The sequence below is a fragment of the Diadema antillarum genome, unplaced genomic scaffold (assembly GCF_040938485.1).
Source record: "Diadema antillarum isolate AM-2024a unplaced genomic scaffold, OU_Dant_1.0 scf00000036, whole genome shotgun sequence".
Lineage (NCBI taxonomy): Eukaryota > Metazoa > Echinodermata > Echinoidea > Diadematoida > Diadematidae > Diadema > Diadema antillarum.
The window spans coordinates 4742664-4762966 of NW_027270925.1; the positions used below are offsets into that span (position 1 = coordinate 4742664).

General features: G+C 38.2%; 1 protein-coding gene across 1 annotated transcript; it reads right to left on the reverse strand.

Moving 5' to 3' along the window:
* Window positions 1-1214: 1214 nt before the first annotated feature.
* LOC139708668 (NEDD8-activating enzyme E1 regulatory subunit-like) lies at window positions 1215-20206 on the reverse strand. The gene is made up of 14 exons (XM_071620606.1): window positions 20080-20206; window positions 18570-18734; window positions 17367-17469; window positions 16302-16381; window positions 15200-15309; window positions 14631-14740; window positions 13468-13530; window positions 12195-12410; window positions 10718-10851; window positions 9636-9711; window positions 8701-8827; window positions 7535-7671; window positions 5731-5801; window positions 1215-4391 (listed from the first exon to the last, which is right to left on the reverse strand). Exons 1-14 carry the CDS (start codon window positions 20139-20141, stop codon window positions 4232-4234), a joined length of 1614 nt encoding a protein of 537 aa, XP_071476707.1. The 5' UTR covers window positions 20142-20206; the 3' UTR covers window positions 1215-4231.
* Window positions 20207-20303: the final 97 nt, after the last annotated feature.

Below are 20303 nucleotides of genomic sequence, written 5' to 3' on the forward strand. Positions count from 1 at the left end.
CATTATGGTCTTCATTCAGGAACTCATGAAATTATTATCCACATTGCAGCGTACTGTATTCATCGCTGAAATACGCTCTATCTGTCTATCTTATCTATGTGTGTGTGTGTGCATGTGAGTGTATATATATACACAGTATATGTATATATATATATATATATATATATATATATATATACACAATAGGTTTACTTTTAAAAAGCACATTACATGAACTTTGTTTTTAAGTTGCCAAATATACTAAATTCTGCCCCAATTTAAATTGCTCTGTGTTGTATAAACATTCATCTAAACATTAAATTGATGTGCATATGTCCCACTATTGTAAAAGACCTTATAATGAATGTTTTTGAAGCATGCAAGGTCCATCTAAGATAGGCTTTGTATATAAAGTATATATTGTATATATATATATATATATATATATACATATATATATATATATTTTTTTTTGCAAATGCAAACAAACTACACTTGACCACAAAAACACAACTCATTACTGCATGTACACGTACCACACCTGTGGACCGAAGGGGGCATTGCAAGAGTTGCAATCAGAGCTGTTTATAGCTCAAATTGGGATCAATTGCAAATCCCTAAATCAAATTCCAAGTCTTGAAATTGCAAATGTGTAATGCAACTTGACTCTCTTGCAACACCATATAAGTCAGATACAGCAGCCACAATACAAACTCACCAGTACTTACTTATAGGTCATAAAATGGGATATTGATACAAAACATACGAAAAAGCACTACCTTCTCATTCACATTTCTCATTCATGTCTAATCCCAGCAAAATACAGACAAGCATACATGTACAAATAAACATTTCACCAGTGATATAGCTGACACATGTACCAACATATGAGACAAAGCAGTCCAATGTACTTGCATTTACTAAACATTGTATTTTTCATCTACATTATGGCAATCTTTTCTGCCAGTCTGTTTGCATATGATTACATCATGTTTACAATCAGGTATTACCTTGCACTGTCGTTTTCTTCGTATTACAAACAAAACATGTAGCTAAATTCATAGTCCTGACATAGTTTATACACGGCGGTGCGTGTGTGAATATTAGAACCCCGACTGGTTAAGCGTGCACCCTACACCGTCAATCAGCACTTGCGTGGGCAATGTGACTTTGTAATAAGCATATAAATCTATGCTCCTTGATGTTGTGTTTGACTTTGATGATTGACCATTAATCCTTTTGCAGACAAGAAACAGATAATTCATCAGTTATTACTATCCCTTGGATTGTAACTGGACTGTATTATAGGATGAACACTACTGGCCTATGCTCCTTTATCTCGACATCATTGTATACAGTATACACACTACTCAGTAAATGTTCCTCCCTTCTATGAAATCGTACAATCAAACTGAAATCATCTCCAGTGATCTTTGACCTCGATGTTTGATGCAATCACTTTACTGTATATTAACAATGTTTGCTATTTATGTACTTCCTTCTCACAAACTTGAACCACAGGAGATTCAAAACTGTCAATGATGTTATTAGCCAAAGGTCTTTGACCTTTGTTTTCAGAGATTTTGCCAACATTCTAATCAGCACAAATTGCACCTCATATGACAAAACACATGCTGAGCATGAACAAAATCCATCACAGAGTTTTGTTTCTGGTTTTTTTTTTTTTTTCTGAAATCACAGTAACCAGATGGACGGACGGACAACTCAACTACACAATACCTACGTCGCCATGAGGAGTTGGAGGCAAAGTAGTGATATGTTTCAAATCATTTCATGCATACACATTACATCACACCCTTACAAGTAACAACAAAATAAATACAATCACAGTGCATGCACTGATTTTGTACTAAACAAACAAATCTACAAACAGTTCAGTCTTTTCCTTTGAGTTCCCTCTCTCTGCACCAAGCCAGAGATGACCATAGATGTAGTGGGTTGACTTGATCTGTTGTATGGAACTGCTGTCAACTCCGCATAAGTCGACAATGCATAGGCCCTATGTGAAAAAAAAATCTACCAAGTCAATGGAAGTACAAAGTTCCAATTTACATTCAAAGCCTTACACGGTGTGTACATGTGTTATTCCTCTGAAGACGTAAAGTCGGGGCCTTTTCCACAGTCGTATCAAGACGGACTTATGCAGAGTTGACTGTATAGGCTACAAGGAACCTGTCCTTTCAAAAGTGCCTTTGGACAGAGGGTTTCTGTGAAGTGCTGTGCATCAAAAATAAAAGGTTTGAGTGTACTGATGAAGACTGTGTTAGCACAGACACCTGGAGATACTTTTGAGAAGTTTCCCAATATGATGCCACAAAATAATATCAGGACACTGAAAAAAAAAACCTGAATATAAAACACGAACTGGCGGGTCTGTATACTTAACATAACAGGCTACAAACAGGGTGGAATCAACCACTGGCCACAAATACTCATGAAATGACTCGCTCATTCAACCAATATTTTGGCAAAATTATTTGACATGTTGTTTCAATAGACAATATAACCAAGACATAGATGTAAAACCTTCGACTCCCGTAACCCTAATTATGACGACTGCTACATATTTCCTCACTGCAAGTTTTGGAGAGTTTATTCACCTGTTGCTGTTTTTTATATGGGTATTTGTCAGCACTTCAGTCAACTTTATGTACAGTTGGGACTGGTATTGAAAATAACTACAGTATTTGACCACCATGATGTAATTGACACACATCTGTCGTATCTTAGGCTCATGAAATTTCTTTGACTATGGCATAAATTTGACTCAAATGACTGACATCAGTAGAGTCAACTGTATCAGAGCTATAACTGCAGTAAGTTGTACCCTGTCAGTGAAGACTTCTACATGATCATCTTCTTCCTATGGCACAAAGTGTCTGGTTGTCTGGTTTGCCAACTACTGCTAGCCACCTAGGGCAAATCATGAGGGGTTGCCATCATTCATCCAACTTCAGTTTTGTCATGTATGCTCAACAATAAAGCTAAGACAGCACCAGAGAGCTTCTACTGTATAACAAAAGGGCTGGGCCAGGGCCACAAGTGATGTCACACTTCGCATTTGTGATAGCACGTAAGATATTGTGCACATGTTTGTACCATCACAGTCTCCAGTTTGCTAGAGGGTCAAAGCAGGAAATTCTCCATTTGAAGAGGTGTTTGGGGATGCAGTTTCTAAATTCGATGATAGCCAATTTTGTATGTGCCGTACAGTCTTGTTTGGTAAAATTTCCCACAAATTTCAGCAGCATAGATACACTTGTGCATCTTATCCTAAGCATGAAATATCCATCGAAATACTTTCGGATACAGTGTATGTACTTGAAATGACATAAATTAGGTCACGAGACATATATTTTCTTTTTATGACATAGGTACTGTAAAACCACATACGTGAAACTTTCGTGAATTTTGCAAGGAGCCAAGATTCATAAAAGTTATCGTCTACATAATGCACTGAATGCCAGTGGCAATTCGTGAAAGTTCCATGCCGCCAAAAAGGTCGTTGAATCCAATTTACAAAAGTTTCAGGCTGCAAATGTTTCTGGTTTTACAGTATAGATCAGCAGCATTTGCCATGGTCATTGTCACCACACTGATGCTTCACATGGCTCGCATCTGTACCATTGGTCAACATAAAAATTTGCATTTTGCGGTGGGTGAATTTTTCTCCAGTCAGTAACAAAATTTTCACAGGGTTTGGACGCCCACGTATGGTGGTAACCCGATAAGACTTGAAGAAAAATCACTCTCAATGGACTGACGTTTGCAATTAAGGCAGTGTGCTCTCAGTTTATAATCGCACATACCTATACTTTGAATAATTTGAGTTCAGCGGACATCGGCGGTAGCATTTTCACAAACACATGATACATGTATATGTAATTAATCTATCAGTGTTTTGTTTCACCGTAGCTGTAGTCACTTCATATCACACAACTGAGGCATCCTCTGCAACTAATTTCCAAATCATTTCAACTCCATGTGGACAGGCTGCTGCTTTTGTGACTGCGCGGTTACCATATCAATCCTGTATCTGCGACGAGATCATCCTCCTTCGAAAATTCAGTGCGAATGAGGTCAGAACTCTGCACGGTAGCACAAATGTTTGTGATTAATGCGTCTGTGTTCTTGTGACAAACATGCATGCTGTCACCGTAACAACAGTAAACACATCTTCCCTAAATCCTTGCTCTCACCGAGCAGCATAACAGAGTTCTCATCGGCTAGATTAGAGTTGGTAAGTGGCTGAGCTGCCGTTGATGCCATTGTATATGAAAGTGTTGCAAAACGGCACAAACTGGTGTGTAACAAGTTTGATGACCTCCTGAGCAGCCACGCCTCCAATAAACGCCGCCACTGAGTGGAGCTCTGCAGCTCCATAGCGACATCTACACAGTAACAGAGAGAAAGAAAGAAAGAAAGAAAAGTCAAATTTAATTACTCACAAGTCAAATCACACACAGCGTCAGATTAATTATCAAAAATTGAAAAGGAGTAGGAGACTTGACATGATTTGAGGGAGGAAAGCCTAACCTAGCAAGTACAAGACATCACATTTCTGTGATTTGGTGCTGTATCTCCTTGTTACATCCGCCAAAGGAGGAGGTTATGTTTTCGTTACCGTTGGTTTGTTTGTTAGTTAGTTAGTTTGTTAGTTTGTCCGTGTGCAAAATAACTCTAAAAATAGTTAACGGATTGGGATAAAACTTGCAGGAAAGGTTGAGAATGACGCAAGTAACAAATGATTGAGTTTTGGTAGTGATCCGAGGATTTTGGGGGAATTCATGAAGGATTTTTTATATTTTGGCAGGTAGGGTTAATGAACTTGGGAGTTCAGGCTGCGCGTATCTAAGGTTTGCATGCGTGCTCTAGTTCCTGCCAGGGCGAGGCGCGCGGTGCAGCTGAGGGTTTATGACGTAACGAAGGCTTCTATATTGGGAAATTGGGCGACTTTCAGCACACAATGCTATACTGTAAGTACTACTATGGGTGGAAATCACTGATATCTCTATGGAAGAACACAATCAGTGGTGGAAATGAGCTGCATGCTTGGCGGAGGTCTGCGCTCTCAGAGTGCTTCTCTAGTTATGATTTTGACAATTCATTCATCATAGGCTATACATATACTTCTTTTTTATTTTAGCCCTATTTTGAAAACTTTTCTGAAAATGCTCATGTAAATCACCAATTTTCTAACTGATCCTTACATTTCTAACACACATCTTAGAAGACCACAGCTAATACTTCTCTCTAAAATTGGTAATGTTTGGATTTTTCAAATTTTTAGAAGATTAAAAAAAGTTAATCAATTCTATCTAGTCTTTCTTCAGTATAGGATGCACAGTAACGTTCAGAGTTTAATGAGGACACAATGATAATTTCTACAAAGAAATTAGTACAAGACTTGAGGAGTTATCATGTCTGTCATTATGACAACTTGCTCCTTCACCTTTTATCAAAACACAACCATGCCTCCGACCAGGCAACTTCATTTCAGCTAAATAATGGGCATGTAGAGATATATGAGCTCTTGAATCTAAAACACCTTGCATGTTTTCCCACATGGCCCACAGATATCATATAAAATGATGATAGTGTGAAATTGACTGCAGTACTTTCTCTAGTGAACAGAGGTTATAGTATTTACTAGAAACATCAGGGTAGTTAAAGGGTTGATTTCATCATGTCCCACAGATGTCTCTGCTGCAGTGATAAGGAATTACTTACATTTCTCTGAAGTAATCTTCCTTGATGCTTGCAGTGACATTCCACTCATGTTGGAGACTGTTTGCACATGCCTGGATCAAAAATTAAAACAGGTAACATGTGATCATACACAAACAAATGGGCTCCAAACGACAATGATGAAGATGGACAATCCTATAGAATATCTAACATTAAAATATCAGTAATTACATTGATTTCACTCCATTTTATCCGCATTTTTGCAGTCAGATCAAAGAGCTAAGCACTATGTCTTTATGGACACAACATTTGCTCCTATGACAGTTGTTCCGGTCTTATTTTCTCCAAGGACTTAATAGGTTTAGGGGTAGGGTTGTGATATGGTTATAGATTTAGTATGAAGTGAGGATTAGGAAGAGGCTAAGGGTTCTGTTCGTGGGTAGAATGTACGTTTGGGTTTCAATAGTTTATGGATATTCTATGGGAGCAATTCTCGCAGGAGCAAATGTCATGGAACCCTAATCATTACTGTTATCAGGACTATCATACTTTTACTCTTGCATCATCCTTTCTCTTTCTGCCCCCTCGACAATCAAACTTTAAAGCCCGGTCACACATCGCTTTGCGGCTTAATCACGGCCAAAACACGTCAAAAAGTGGTCTCTCATGAAGCAGACGATGTTGTTCGCGTTGATGTCGAGTATAAGACGAGCTAAGGTCGATTTATAGACATAGCAGGATGCGGGGAAAAATCGGAACGGCATCGGACGCGGTAACAAGTTTTGAACTGCTCAAAATTTTATTCCGCGGACAACCACGGGCGGCACACATGGTTAAAGACCAGCAACACACGTGAAACACACATGATAATCCGTGTTCCGGCAGTGATTAAAACTTCGGGAGCCCGGAGACGCGGTAAGACGTGGGTAAGACGTGAAAGTTTAGCGGTCTGTCACGGGTAGAGCACGGTCATCTGACGCGTGTTACGCGTTGGTATCACGGGAAATAGCGTGTGTTTAGCGGCTTATCACTGACAAATGGATTTTTCCGCGTACATACACGTGGCTGGACGTGGTTAGCTGTGCTTAGGCAGTGCTTCAGCAGTGGAACAGCTGCCAACGGCCATACCCCGTACAAAGCACGGCCAAACCAAAATTGACCAAAAAATTACCATTTACGACTGCGCCCACCAGATTTCATAACTTTTTGTATGTGATTTAGAGATGGAGTGCTGCGTGACCAGGGCTTTACTTCCACTAATCCTTCTCGCTTTTAAACTTAGTTATATTATTCATATCACTATCACATCACTTTAAGACAAGAAGGTCATAACAGTCACAGGACTCATCTAGTAATTATAACTATTCAGGACCGGCGGAGCGTTTTCAAAAGTCACTTCCAGGTCCTCAGCTCATCTCTCCCCTTCCATTTCCAGGTTTCTTCAGATGACAAGCAAGCAAAAAAAAATAAAAGGTCTTCAGTGCAAAAACATAACCTTAGCAGAGATCTCTATTTATTTCTATTTAGTGCCACTCATGTACTTCCGGGTGTTCTATTTCTGCAAATGTATTCCTTTGTATGGGGCACAAAAGGTGTGGGGGTCCGAGCCCCCATGGCCCCCACGGTTCCATCAGCCATGCTATTGCATATCAAACAGAGAAGGGAAAGCCTACTGCTCTTTAGACTAAATACTTAATTTGAACCAATACTTTAAACTCGCTGATATTTTCATTTTAACACAACTGCATAAGAAACTAGTTAGTTTTACATTACAGGTGACAGGAAGACAATTTCAAACGGAATGGAAATGAAGATATATTGGCTTTAGCCCACACGATGTACTGACCTTTAACCTTCCAAAATCGTCCTCAGTCTGATCATCATACCAGCCGGGATAGCGGTTGTACTGCCTGAAGAACCTGTCTACCGCCCTCAACGCCACATACAGGCACATCTCACTGTCAGGATTTTCTAAATTCATAGCTATGGAGGAGAGAGACACACACACATAGATAGAGATATACATACAAACACAAGGTGACACTTTCATTTCATTATCTTTGAAAATGAAGTCAATATCAATAAACATATTGCATTGTGAAGTCTATGTCATTAGTTTAATACAGTTAAAGTCCTGCTGACATGTAATTCAGGTTTTCAGACGTGATATGTTCCTATAGAAAGAAAATGACAGCCAAAATAACACAAAGATCAGGCCTCTCACTTCACAGAGGATCTTATCCATTTTCCAAGCCACATATATCACAAAATTACAAATCAATACAGTGGACATATCTGACCCTTACAACATGGACCAATCCCAAAGAATTCTACGATTCACGGTCCACTGCATATTATCAGAAACTTTGAATGGTCCCAGTTGGCACTTACAAATCTGCAGTGCAATACACAGGTGCAAAGACACAAATATGCATGTAAACCCACATAACCAAGCACAAAGACATGCATACACATAGATAGACAAACATATTAAGAGAAAAACCTGCAAATATATATCATTTTGTGTGAAATACTGTACATTATAATTGCTTTATTCACTTCAACCTTCATAACATGTATTAGAGAAAGTACAAAAGATGATGCTGAACTACTTGTAGGCCCACAAGGTAACATGTGTTCAAAGTGAACATCCACGTTTGGACAAATTCAATATTATTATCAGTAATCAGTAATTATCAGAAATTGTATGTATGTATGTATTATTATTATTATTATTATTATTATTATTATTATTATTATTATTATTATTATTACTATTATTATTATTATTATTATTATTATTATTATTATTATTATTATTATTATTACTATTATTATTATTATTATTATTATTATTATTATTATTATTATTATTATTATTATTATTATTATTATTATTATTATTATACATTGTGTCTCCACAATGCTCATCTGCCTCAATGAAATGCCAAGGTCAGCTCAGGGAGCTTACAGTGCATCCCTCACACCCACTGTCGAGGGGAGGACTCTTACCTATGTCCCCTACATTTGCATTCTGGGCCATGTGCTCCTCTTCCAGTGGGCGGCATCGCACCAGGCGGAGAAACGACGCGTTCTTGCAGAACATGCGTACTTCCGAGTCGGGCACACAGTCGGGGGACTTTGTGTGTATTGAGAGAAATATTAATGGGAAAAATGATTCAAGTTTTCTAAATTTGAGATTTGTTTTGTTTATTGGTGTACTTTGTTTTTGTATTTGCAATAATGAATGGATATGTTAGCCAAAGTTACAGTGAAGCTTTAAAGTACATGAAATATGGAGTATCGTAAACAATGACATAGATGATGCCAAAGACATGGAAAACTCATAACTATTGTATATGTTGCTACACATCAAAATACACTTATAACCATTTTACTATTCAGAAAGTGACCAAACAAATAAATGCCATGCCTTCTGCAATTCTCATACATATCTGACAGCTTTATGTCATTTGTTAGGTATGAATGACAGCATTAACAGCAGCAAATACAGACGTCTCTGCATAATCGGGTACCACTCAATCAGGTACTCCACTTAAATGATATACAAAGCGAAGAGATAGTTCCAATTCGTGCTATCTTCATTGGATAATCAGGCAGGCAGTTTGGTTAGACATATAGAAATTTTCCAAACAAGCCTTATCTATTGTTGCGATACAGTGGACTCCCATTATAACGAAAATGGTTATAACGAAATTCCGGTTATATCAAAATAAACATTCAGGCCGCAAGATTATCGGTTCTATGTAATTTTGTGGTGTATTTGGTCACTTATAACGAAATTTCAATATGACGAAAGAAAACTGCCAGTTCTGAGGACTTCGTCATAACGGGAGTCCACTGTATCTGACTGTTTTTCTGGTAACTTGTACCACACAAGGCTTTGCACGCATAAGCAGAAGTTTGCCTCTGTCGGGAAGACTGACCTTTCCAAGGGAGGTTAGAATCTGTTGCACCCTTGTGGACACGGCTGACACATCTTGCCTTGCTTGTTCCAAATATCTGTCAAAGAAACACATCATGATGCTCACTATATAGAATCAATATTATGCAGGGGCGGATCCAGGAATTCTGTAAAGAGGGGGTGTGACTAATATTTCTGGTGCCACTTCCGGATTTCATTTCTTTTTTTTCATTTCATTTTTTTTTTTTTTTTTTTTAACGAAAAATAAAGGGGGGGGCGTGCGCCGTTTACGCCCCTCTCTGGATCCGCCACTGCTATGTCTGCAGACAATATCAGTCATATTTGCACAAAATGGTTTAGAAGCAGAATCATGTCAGTAATGGAAACCAACAAACACATTTCAATGTGATTGCCTCATAAACAGGCAGCCAATGTAACTGTCTGAGCAGTGGATATGCACACTCGCTTGCTTTACCCTAGGCACAACATGGGCCGCTCAGGTTTGAACACACTGAAGTCTAGCTATATGGCCCCCATCCACATTCATCACAGCAGCACTACAGTAGTCCAGCATACTCAAAACTTGAAAACATCTAATAAGCATGTAGCCATGTTATATATGTCCTATATATTCTTGATTCTACAGGCTGGCAGATGTAAAAGAAAAATGTTCAAACTCGTTGAAGATACCAAAATACTGCTGACAAAGCAGAGCAATTGTTTGTCATAAATTAGATTCACATTTTTTTCATGTATGATATCAAAGCAATACATTTTAAAGTTATAGCAGAGCTTTAAAATCACAAAGACGCATGCATGGATTTTATTTTCATCTGTCATTTCATATGTGATAACAGCAAAGTCTTGCCATTTCACTATAGTAAATGGCATAAAAAATAATTCTCGCATACATGGGCTAACATGAGCACATATCAATAAAAATGAATCAACGTACCTCACAATACTAATCTTACATCAGCCATCACAACTTCATTCATTTCCCTCTCTTTTTTTTTTTCTAAACTCTGCAACTACAAGAAAATCACTTGCAATTCAATACATATCATGTTGATTACTAGAAGTGACAACCAAAATATTACATACACATTTTGCAGCTGTATGTATCTCTTTGAATCAGCCGTCATGTCGGGGATAGATCCACGGAGTGGTAGGGCTCCACTGCCCTCGTTCTCCACAAACTGCTTCACTGCCTGCGCCAGGATCCAGAAGTTGGAACTCTTTTCGTGGCAGGGAAGGAAGCAGGCGATAACATTTGGATATTGATGTAAATATCAAGCTCACGTTACAAACTCAGACAAAAAATTACTTAAACTTTAAGCCACTTTAAAAACATGAACACTCACAGGATTGCAGTGATGTTGATTACCTTTCAATGTTACCCTTGACCACGTTGACAAGACGTGAAGTATATATCAGGCAGTAAAAATGTCACAGAAAGTTAAAATCTTTTGGAAATCTGAGAGAGAATGTCATCATGCAATTACAGGTGCATGATATACCTCACTCTATATAATAATCTGTAAATTGTTTGACAGCAATAGCAACTGGTCATACTCTAGAATTTCACTATTTGATCATTCCATCACACAGCCGGATCTACTTCATCTGTGCATTTCTGCACAACATTTTATAACCAATTACCTCTTGTCATTGCTTGTTTAATCAAACAGTTTCATCCCATTTGGATGATTTCCCTTCGACCTTGAAATCGAGCATACAAGCACACCTTAAAGGACAAGTCCACCTTGTAGATTGAGTGAATGCAGCAATATTAGTAGAACACATCAGTGAAAGTTTGGGGAAAATCGGGCAATCCGCTCAAAAGTTATGAATTTTTAAAGTATCTGCGTAGTCACTGCTGGATGAGAAGACTACTACAGTGTATGATGTCATATGCGTACAACCATATAAAGAAAATAAAAAGAGAATTTCACAAAACTTTACTTTTTGAATAAAGTGCACATTTCTTCGATTTGTTACTGATATATGTTAAGGGTAATATTATTCCCCCTGCCTTCTGAAAGAGAGAAGTCAAGTGTTCTTTTATTATGCGAGAAAAGTGAAAATATGTTGAATTTTCTTTATTCTTTCTTTATATCGTTGTACTCATGTGACATCACAAGCTATAGTAGTCTTCTCATCCAGCCTTGAGTGAGCAGAAACTTCAAAAATTCATAACTTCTGAACGGATTGTCCAATTTTCTTCAAACTCTCAATGATGTGCTCTACTAATATTGCTGCATTCACTCAACCCGCATGTTTATGAAGGTGAACTTGTCCTTTAACATTCAACTTGCTGCAGAAAAACCTAGCACAAAATAACTAACATTACTATCACTTTTTTCCTGGGGGAAAAAAAAAAACATCAAACAAAACTACACAGCTACTAGTATGGTTTCATCTGATATCTTGGGCATTGATTAATGCCCCAAATAACAGAACTACATATGCAGCCATAGGTTGATAATTTTCTAATCTTTTCTAACCTTTTCATACATATTGCTAGACATACACTGCAGCTGTGAAGCAAAGTAAGAGATGGCAAATTCTCTAAACCCACCTCAGCATTGAGATTGGAACAGGACGAATCGTTGAAAATATCCCGAACTTGACTCGGGACCCGGGTAGCCACCAGAGTTGCATTCACGGCTTTGATGGCCTCGTCAAAGTTCTCCTCCGCCTCGGGGATGCCGTCTTCATTCTTGCGGATTCCGTCCCTGAGGAGTTCCTTGAATGCCGTCTTCTCCCGGTAGTTCTTTGGCATCTCTCCACCGTGCTGAGGTACGGACAGAAAGGAGGTGTTGCGTCAGAGCGGGTACATCATTCACTGATTTTGTTTTCCACACTTTTGGCCAAATGGAATCCAAGTGAAAGTTCATTCCAGGCTCAATATGCAAGTTAACTCTAACAATTAAGAATCCAAGTGTAAGTAACCTATGAACAAATGAAAATCCACTCAATGTTCATGTTAAGCCTAAAAAGCAAGAATCAAACAATCAGAATAGCAACAAAAAAAATCATGAAATTTCAACAAAGAGTACAAAAGTGCTGGATCTTTAAAGTTTTTCTAGAAGTGTGATATTGACCACAGTCATCTTGTTTAGAGCTTTACTGTTGCTGCTGCTGCTCGTCAGCAGCTTGCCAGTGTTGTGCACCAAAAGAGACTGCTCAACAAATCTTGAGTGAGTGCCCTGATCTCCGCGCTCCTGACAACATGGACCTAACACACCCTACTCCAGAGACTGTAACTTGGCTACAACAATTGATGGACATTATTTAGCTGCTGCTGCCTCATAAGCAAGAAGAAGAAGAAGACCACAGTCACAGTCACAAGAGTGCAATATATGTCCATTTCTATTATTCTAAGCACTCTCTCTCTCTCTCTCTCTCTCTCTCTCTTTCTCACAGACATATACAAACAGACACACACACACACACAAACACATAACCTAATTTTAACTAGAAAATTCTTTTATTCTGACAAAAGAGAAAGTAAATCAGTTGCAATCTGCTTTAATATAAAATAATCATTGAATATCAACAAAAACATAACAACCCTCTGGCAAAATTCATGGTTGAGGTATCCACAGGTTGATTTTATCAAACATTTATATAAATTCTCTTGGCACTTCCTCTTTCCCACATAGCACACATAGATCAACTGTCCTGTCCTTCATTAACTATGTCAAAAGTCAAAATGTATCAAATCTTAGGCATCTCTCTATGAGGTCTTTTACCTCCCCAGTTTAATGTCTTAAAATTGTATAGGAACATATTAGCGGGCAGGCAAAAGGATCAAGTGAGTTGTGCTGCCTGACAAAGATGGAACTTACCTCTTCTTTCCACTTTGACAAGAATTTATATAGCAGAATCAGGTAGGGTGTATGCATGTGGTCCTACAAAAACAAACAATGAAATACGATAGTTTTGAATCATCAACAGCAAATTTAGACTTTACTGTGAAGTCATGATAAAATACAGCTTTCATGCAATACATTTTGTAAATTGATTACTGTTCACACCAACGCATAGCAATCTTTGATTATTATTAGATTTCAAGGCCTTTTAATGATTCATATTTTGCCACAATAAATACAAATTTCTATCTGTGATGCTCTCCAGATAGAAGTTGTTGTGACTATTTTTATGTAAAGTGTGAATGCAAAATGATTTATAACTTGGGAGAGAACTTCTAATCTAGTAATTACATATCAGCAACATTTAAAGGACAATATTCATAAATGCTTCAAATTAAACAACAGCAAGCACTCTAAATTTTTCATCCACAGATAACATCAATTTTACAACCCTTTAAAGTTTTTGTTAGAACTGTCCCCTGATTTGGTGACTGAAAATGGAAAGGCTGCTAAGATCTCCTTCAATTAAATTCAGTTATAGTAATATATCTGTTTTTGTGGACACAAAGTGGAAATGAATTTAAATCAACCATTCAAATCAATATCATCTCAAAGATTATGCAGTCCACAGTCAAACCAACAATCTTGGAGCGGATGGTACAATACTATAGTATCACATTTTGAATTGATGTGACATGTCTTCCAGTATAATGATGCTATAAACATTATTTCCTGTTTAAAAAATAATGTTAATAATGAGCAATTCTAGTGCTTTGCACATGGGCATGAATCCTCTGTCTAAAGAATCGATCAATTGAATGGAATAGGGTGGGCAAGATCCTGGACCTGTTAATCAAAAAAGGAATATGTGGTGTGGTAGAGTGACAATTTGGAAATAACTGCAACTCTGTGGGAGAATATCATTCACTTGAAGGGGATTTTACATCTGCCTGGATATACTGCATATTCAATTTTTAAGGTGATATTTCATCCAACTGCATGATGATTGTCTCAGTTTGGATTCAAATTGAACTGTCCTCATTTGAGGGAAAAGTAAATGTAATGGGGAAGTTGCCCTGTGCAGGTGGAAATTTTAACTGTTTGGGTGGCAAGTGTACCTGGTTGTGTGGCAGTCTTACCTGCTTTGACATTGCACTGAGATCAAAGGTGTCAGCAAACTCCACTAGGCTTGGGAATGGACGGTCGAGCCTTAGGTCATCGTGGGCGCTGTCTGGGTGGGATTCCACAACTGGATGTTTGAATGGCAATATGACGAACAGTAGGAGAAGAAGAGAAGGTACCAAATATCAGCAATGCAAATGTATTTCTCTCTAAGTTTTCTGAATGGTAGATTAGATGAAAAATTTTGTCATACTTCCTTCACCAATAGAACATGAGACACTGCCCACTGATTCCATGTGATAATGTTCTTAAGAGTTGAACTTACCAGCTTATTATCAAAATGCATTGGTGAGGCTTTTTTTTTCACTCATTGAACACAAAATAAAAGTGAGGCTTTACAAATTATGGGCATTGTACTGCCTGCTTTCTGTGCATAGCTTTGCTTGAACTATCCTACAAATCTTTAGACAATGGCTGATATACAAAAACATTGTCATGAATGCATGCTGCTTCATGTTCTGTTGATTTGTCAAACCATCGACAACGCATATCATACGCAACCACACATGCATAATGTATTATTTACCAGTATGTTCTTTGACAGCCAGACGCATGTAGCCGATGAAACCATAGCAACGGCAAACCAATAGAGGGATACCCTCATTCCATAGCACGCCAGCCAAGTCCAACAAGGTCCTTTGGATTAAAATGCATGCCACAGTATGTGAAATTACCCTCTCTTGAAGCGTTCTTCCGGAACTTTAAGGATCAACCACGTTAGATATAACCTTGCCCCCCTCCACCATTTCATTTAGCATTTTCAAACATAATTGCAATGTGTAGTAGCTGTAGTGACTGTGAACAAAGAGATCCCTTAGTAAGGAACCAGAGCATGGCAAATTAGCTCTGACTGGACTAGCATGCTTAAATGATGTCAGTTCCTTGCATAAAGACCATACAAATTTTGCACTTCATGGATTATCTTTATCCACTCTTCTCAACTGGTGGGCCATGAAGCTCTCTCAGGTGGGCCACGATGTTGGCCAAAAAACAAATAAAAAAGATTTGTATCCCAATCTAACTGAGCCTTGAAAAAACTTAAAGGAGCCAACATCGGCCTCCAGTTGAAAAAAGGGTTGAGAAGCATGGATCTATATGATTCACAGAGCAATCATTGAGGTAGCAAAATTCATCAAAGAAATGTAAAGAACATAACATTAAGAAATTGATCACACATTGCAAATGGGATAAATGGCACAATTTTTTCTTCATTAATACATGTCAGTTTATTTTCATAGAGTAAAAATTTTACGCATGAGCATCTCATTACTACGAAATTACTACAGTACAACAAAAACTTCTTCAAAGAGTACTAAAGAGCTCCTAACTTAAAGCTTTTTCTATAGAAATAAATGAATAAATAAATAAATAAAATATGGAAAAATTTAAATTTGCATAAAGTGTCAGACACACAAATATGCATTCATATTATAGTGTAAATATATCCTTTGCAATCACATGGCAAGTTAAGAAATAGTGCATAGTGCATTTTGTACAGGATGTACAACACAGAACTAGACATCCTATAACTTTCACAAGAACTATTTATAAGTCCTATATGATATACTGGTGATCACACTAGAATCTGCATTGCTTAGTCCTATGCACAGGTCATTTATTCACAGTACCTTTCTGGGAGATCAGTAGCAATAACCACACTGAAAGTCTGAAAGAAACGAGGATTGTTCTCCAGCAGCTGCTCAACAGACTGAAAAATGAATGCAACACAGATATACTCACAATTAGTATGTCATCTGAGTATTCTGGTCACAGTTGTGTTACAAATTCAAAGCCATATGGAGCATTACAAAGTAGAAGTATACACACATGCATGCCACTCTCATGATCTACATATATTTCTCTTGGGCTTTCAGAGACATTCATCTCAAAATTGACGTAGCCCAATACAGCTGGCTGCTGCATCTAGCCAGCCCTACCTCAAAGTAACCTAGAATGTCGCAGATGTTATCTCTACATCATAAGATATAGGTACATATGCTAAATTCACAGCAAGCCACTGTGATCTCTTCTGTGATAGCTTCACAGCAAAATGTTCATAGTGACATAATTCAGGAGTCTCCCTTTGAAATACTCTCAAATTATACAGAAAAACAAGGAAAAGGACAAGAGGCACCATAGGCTTTAGTAGGAGTGTGGTTCTTCCCATTCCAAATTATGTCATCAGTTATTGTCATAAGAAATAAATGTCTGGGTCAGTAGCATACCCACATCACATTGAAGGAAAAACATTTAAAAAACAAACAAACAAACAACAGCAAAAGAAATAACAGCCAAGAGGTCAGTTCCATAAAGTTTAATATCACATTAAAGACTTTACATACATTGTAAATCTCAGAATGGCCAAAGTTGCTCATATGTAGCTATTTAAGAGACTTTCAAATCCATTTCATGAAGTCTCTCATAAGTGTGTCTTATGAGCAAGAAGTCTCTCATAAGACTTTTGTGAAACAGATCCCCCGTGGTTTGTATTAGAATCTAATGAGTTTTGAATTGCATACTTTCAAAAGTTTAAAAGAATTATCAGAAAAATCTAAGTTCTTATAACCAATAGCAAAGATAACTTTTACAATGTGAAAATGTCACAATAGTGAGACAAAAAGAGTATGGTACATGATCTATGTCAGACCAATATGGAAGAGGTAGAACATAAGACAATAAAACAATAACTGTACCTCTTCAACAAAGTCTCCCCTGACATCACTGTTTAGCTCCTGAAGAAGTTCTGCTGCTACTTGGGCCCTGGCTTGTCCAATGCTGTCCTTCATGAGGAAGAAGCTAGACAGGACCAAATTAAATAAGAACTTTGTGAATGATTCTCAGGTACAACCAGAATACATACTGTAATATATCTCCTTGTTATAGTTCATGAATACCCTACAAGAGACATCAAACTAGTACTGCACATCACCCAAAGCTAATGGTCTTGAAGAAATCTGTTTAGGATGAAATCTTTGGTAACAGAAGAGCTGGCATGATATCTACTGTAAACAAAGAGTAATCTAACTCATTACATGGTGTCCCATACAGTGATGTCTGTGTACTTGATTAAAGAAATGAGTCAAGACTTCTGGCTCTGTATTTATCAGACAGTCGCTGCAATCACTTCTGCAAGAGGGAGAACTTCAACTACACAAGGCAGAAAAGGTCAGGACCTGCAAAAGTGTATCACCGTACGTGATAATTAATGATGACATAACTGATGATGTCCTTATCGACAGTTCGGTCACATTTGATACGATCATAACCATTCCAGTAATTGACCTGAAAAGCTTGCAGAGTTTAATATACTACAAACCCTTTCTCAAAAACACACACACACACACACACACACACACACACACACACACACACACAAACAAATCTGCTTTCCGTGCTTTAATTTCCCACTTGACTGGCATTGTTCATCTCTTTTTAAATGAAAAATCAGATCTGTTGCAAAGTCCACTTCAATTTTTCCATTTCGCACATTAGAACAGGAGTACAATGCAGGGAGAATTTGACTCGGCAAGCCTTATCCCGGGGTACCGTCATAACCCGGGAATGGCGTCATGTAGTGCCATCTCGTGTCCATTATCATACAGTTGTGCAATGTTGTCATGGCGACTATTTTCTCGTCATCAGCGCTGGCATAAATCGGCACAGCGATAATGATCCCAATGCCAATTATGTTGCATAATCATCAACAAGAAAACATTTTGGTGCATAATGATAATAAAAATTATTTTTACACATTTTTTGGTAGCCCAGGGAACAGCGCTGAAAAAAAAAATTCAGCAAAATGGCGAATTATCAGTTAGCACCCCAGGGTACCAAATATTGTATCATCTAAATAAAAGGAAAATCATAGCTGCAGTTCATCTGATAAGTACACTCACTTGTTGCCGACATCTTCGCCTCTGACCTTGCTACCATCCACTATGGTGAAAGAGCCCACACCTGGCAGGATCAAATTCTTCAAGGTCTCGGTCCCAGTGGCGGTGGCGTTGATCAGGCAGACATGGGCAGACTCCAGGGCTGCCTGTCCATGGTCTCCCCACAGCCTGCAGCAGGTGAGCAAAGATGAATGATGGAGAAGAAAACATGAACACAACAGCCATGTCTAAAAGTGTAGGGTCCTAAATATCCACATTAATTTTTTGCCTGGAAAAGGCATTGCACTGTACATGCACACTATACATATAGTCTTGCACACTACCAATCAACAAAAATCAACCGATAAAATGGGCACAATCTCCGACAAAAGTGACATTTTTTGACACTTCGATGGTCGAAGACTCCTTCACTGTTCTACTGCGCTAGAAAGTGCCATTTTTTTGTTCATTGGACTTATCGTGAGGGCTCTCTATGGACTTATGAACCTTCTGTAATACAAGCATGCACTTAACGCGAGTAACATATACATTTTTTATAGGAAACGTATAAATTTTAATAAGTTTTGTAGTTGTGTTGTGGTTCCCCACTTTGAAGGTGCATGCCTCGTTGGTCAGACGCTGTATTCGCACAGTGTACTAACAGCGTCTGGTCGGGCTAATTTTCACATGCTTTTGCAATGGGAATTGGCGCTTACGCAATGTTTGCGAGACATGTGAAGGCGTTCAGCTGAAGATCGCGGAGCACGCGCGTATTGCATAGGGATTGTACATCGTGCCGCAAGCAGAGCTACTACGGTGCATATCGTCGATAATTGTGCCGGGATTTGCCCTGGTAAATCATGAAAACAATACTAGCGTTTATAAATAATCTTGTCTAGAATGAAGTGGTTGAAAATAATTTGCTTGATTTGTCTATGATATATGAAGTGGTTGAAAATAATTTGCTTGATTTGTTTACAGTGTGGAAAAACCCTTAAACTGCCGCAAACGGGTATTTTAATCTAACGTTAAACTTTTAACAGTTACACTTTTTATTTTTTGAAAATTTATTCATCATTTTGATTCTGTTATTTACTTTTTACCTATACATTGTCATTATAGACCTAGATAAAAATACTTAAGTGGCCGAAAACTCCCTCCCTTTCTCTAGACTAGAGACCTATTAAAGTTACATGTAAATTATGTGATTGTTTTTACCTTTTACCAGTCATGTAATTTACTAGCACTAGCCCGACCAGATCCCAGACGCTGTAATACGCTGTGCTGTGCGAATACAGCGACTGGCTGGGCTGGGCTGGGGCTGTGTATAGTTACTTATATACATGCAGGACATCGAAATGCATACATGGGACTAAGATAATCTTACCTTCATAAAGTTAGGACTCTCTAATAAAAGAAAAAAAAACCCTTTAATATAATATAGGCACTAACAACGTTACAAATTTTAATGCCGGCATTGGTTTGCACGGCGGCATGGCAATGGACACTCAAGTTAACGGTAAATTCTACTTACCGAAGTTGCCGGTCGTATTTTTTAGCTTTGTCTATCACTGGACTTCCCCTAAGCGCTGCCATCGCGATATCGTGAAGCGGTCCGTCGGACGTCCGTGTTCGCGGTGTTCGCCCTCTATGCGCACTGACCGATCGCGCTTCTGGAATCCAGGCTACGCTAGCGCATGTAGATTACACCAACAGGCCGGGATTCCCGTGAGATTCTTCGCACACCGTGCACCGAGC

Excerpts from the sequence above, each read along its gene's own strand:
- LOC139708668 (XM_071620606.1), bottom strand. The coding sequence starts at position 20,141 with ATGGCAGCGCTTAGGGGAAGTCCAGTGATAGACAAAGCTAAAAAATAC. Across the intron at positions 16,382-17,366 it reads GGGGAGACTTTGTTGAAGAG|TCTGTTGAGCAGCTGCTGGA; the intron begins GTACAGTTATTG and ends TTCATTTTTCAG. Across the intron at positions 13,531-14,630 it reads TCAGTGCAATGTCAAAGCAG|GACCACATGCATACACCCTA; the intron begins GTAAGACTGCCA and ends TTGTTTTTGTAG.